Below are 1,719 nucleotides of genomic sequence, written 5' to 3'. Positions count from 1 at the left end.
GCCTTGAATCTATGTTCAGGCCAAGCCAAAGACCAAAGCCATTTATTTCGGTTACCAGAACCGGGGGATTAAGGTGGGCCTTTAAAATCTTAGGACCTTTGCCTTTTAAATAACATATTACCTTTGGCAATGCGGATTCGCCCATGTTGCCCCCCCAGTTCTTTTAAATTAATAAAAAAATACCAAAGGACAGGACCACCAGAGTTGGTTATTGTACTGGGGAACACAATAAACAGCTATAGCGTGTTTATGGAATACATGCTTATAAAAAATTTACGATAGAGCAAACATGCAGTAGGCGGGGTAGGAGCATGCCCGGTACACGTTTGCGTTTACATTGGCTTGAGTATTGATGCCCTTTTTAGAGATAATCACTTTCATTTCGCGCTGGGGTTTCCACACCCTGGGGTTTCGGTAAAAAGTCGCAAGCCAGAAGTACGGTAGCTTGAAGGCCCAAAATCCTCATAAAAACTTATACACTAGCAAAGAAAAGGCAATTTAAGCAGCGAAAAAATGAAAAGATTCAAGATGCCTTTTTAAGTTTATAGCGAATACTGTTAGGTAGAACTAAGTAGGTACAGTACATGTACATCTTGCCGGTGATTGCTCACGCGGAGCAAATCGGATGAAAAGGCCGTCTTTAAAATTGTCCTCATAATTATGATGACGATTTAAATGGGTGCCCGTCATAATCGATTACCACGGTGTTAATCCTCCAGTTTATCTCTACTTTACAGCTCAAATTCCTCCAACCATCACTGATAGAGCTCAGCAATGCGACTAGCCAACCTCTTCGTGGTGCTTCTAGCCATTTACGTTGTATGCGCTATTACGACGACATCTAGTAAGTCCACACTGGAGACATCTGATGTCAATGACGACGGATCTAAAGCATTGTGGACCCACGATGGTAACAAGAACGACGCGATCAAGAATGAGATTGGCGAAGGTGAAGGTGAAGAACGCGTCGCCAACTCCATAACTGCTCAACACTGGTTCAGCAAGCCTGTTGATAAAATGTACCAGAAGTGGTTCGATTTGCGAAACAAGAAGGGTATAGCATACGATACTTCGCCGGAAGCTATCCGAAAGATGATTAAGAGCAAGCTCTTTCAGACCAAGATGTTTGATAGATGGAACAACTATAGGATGGAAGATATCAAGCGGGCAATCGGGGAATCGAAGCTGAATAACGACGAGGTCGCAGCGATGCTAGTGAATTACGTTCAGAACTACCGCGTCTACATACTTCGTTGGGAAAGAATCAACTAATCGTGCGCCCGACAGGTTGCTTAAAACTGCAACTTAGTGTGAGCTGGACCCGGACATCGTTCCGCGGGGCGATCCCACATAAGAAAGGCAAATAATCGTGATAACGCGGCTCAACACCCATTTAATTATGTACCAAACCTTCCCTGTGTCTGCTGCCGGCAGTGGCCACTGGCCACGCATTTAAGAGTGTTTTTCGTTCTTCCATAATCATGTACTTCGAGGTAATTCAGTTACAGTATAGTGCATGCCGAGCCATTACAGTGCCGTTTGAACCCGTGGAAGTACAGTACTATAATAAGTCAGGAGCTGACTTAGTACTTCCACGCGTAATGCTTGGCGAGCTTGCCAGTGGATGCGACGTCTTGAACAGCAACTTTACCTGCATACTTTACGTGAAGCACAGGAGAAATAACCATAAACATTGCGGGATTTGTGCCTTATGACATT

At 44.2% G+C, this 1,719-nt stretch overlaps 1 protein-coding gene across 1 annotated transcript in view; it reads left to right on the top strand.

Moving 5' to 3' along the window:
- PITG_15013 (uncharacterized protein) overlaps positions 1-1,272 on the top strand; it is a gene marked incomplete at both ends in the record, with an annotated part of 1,747 nt that extends 475 nt beyond the window's left edge. The window contains 2 exons of the mRNA XM_002898150.1: positions 366-414; positions 846-1,272. Of these exons, the coding sequence (XP_002898196.1) occupies positions 366-414; positions 846-1,272 (476 nt within the window). The remainder of the gene's footprint in view (positions 1-365; positions 415-845) is intronic.
- Positions 1,273-1,719: the final 447 nt, after the last annotated feature.

The sequence above is a fragment of the Phytophthora infestans genome, genomic scaffold (genome assembly GCF_000142945.1).
Source record: "Phytophthora infestans T30-4 supercont1.38 genomic scaffold, whole genome shotgun sequence".
NCBI lineage: Eukaryota > Oomycota > Peronosporomycetes > Peronosporales > Peronosporaceae > Phytophthora > Phytophthora infestans.
Note: the sequence above shows the minus strand (reverse complement) of the source record. Positions and strands in the feature narration are given on the sequence as shown.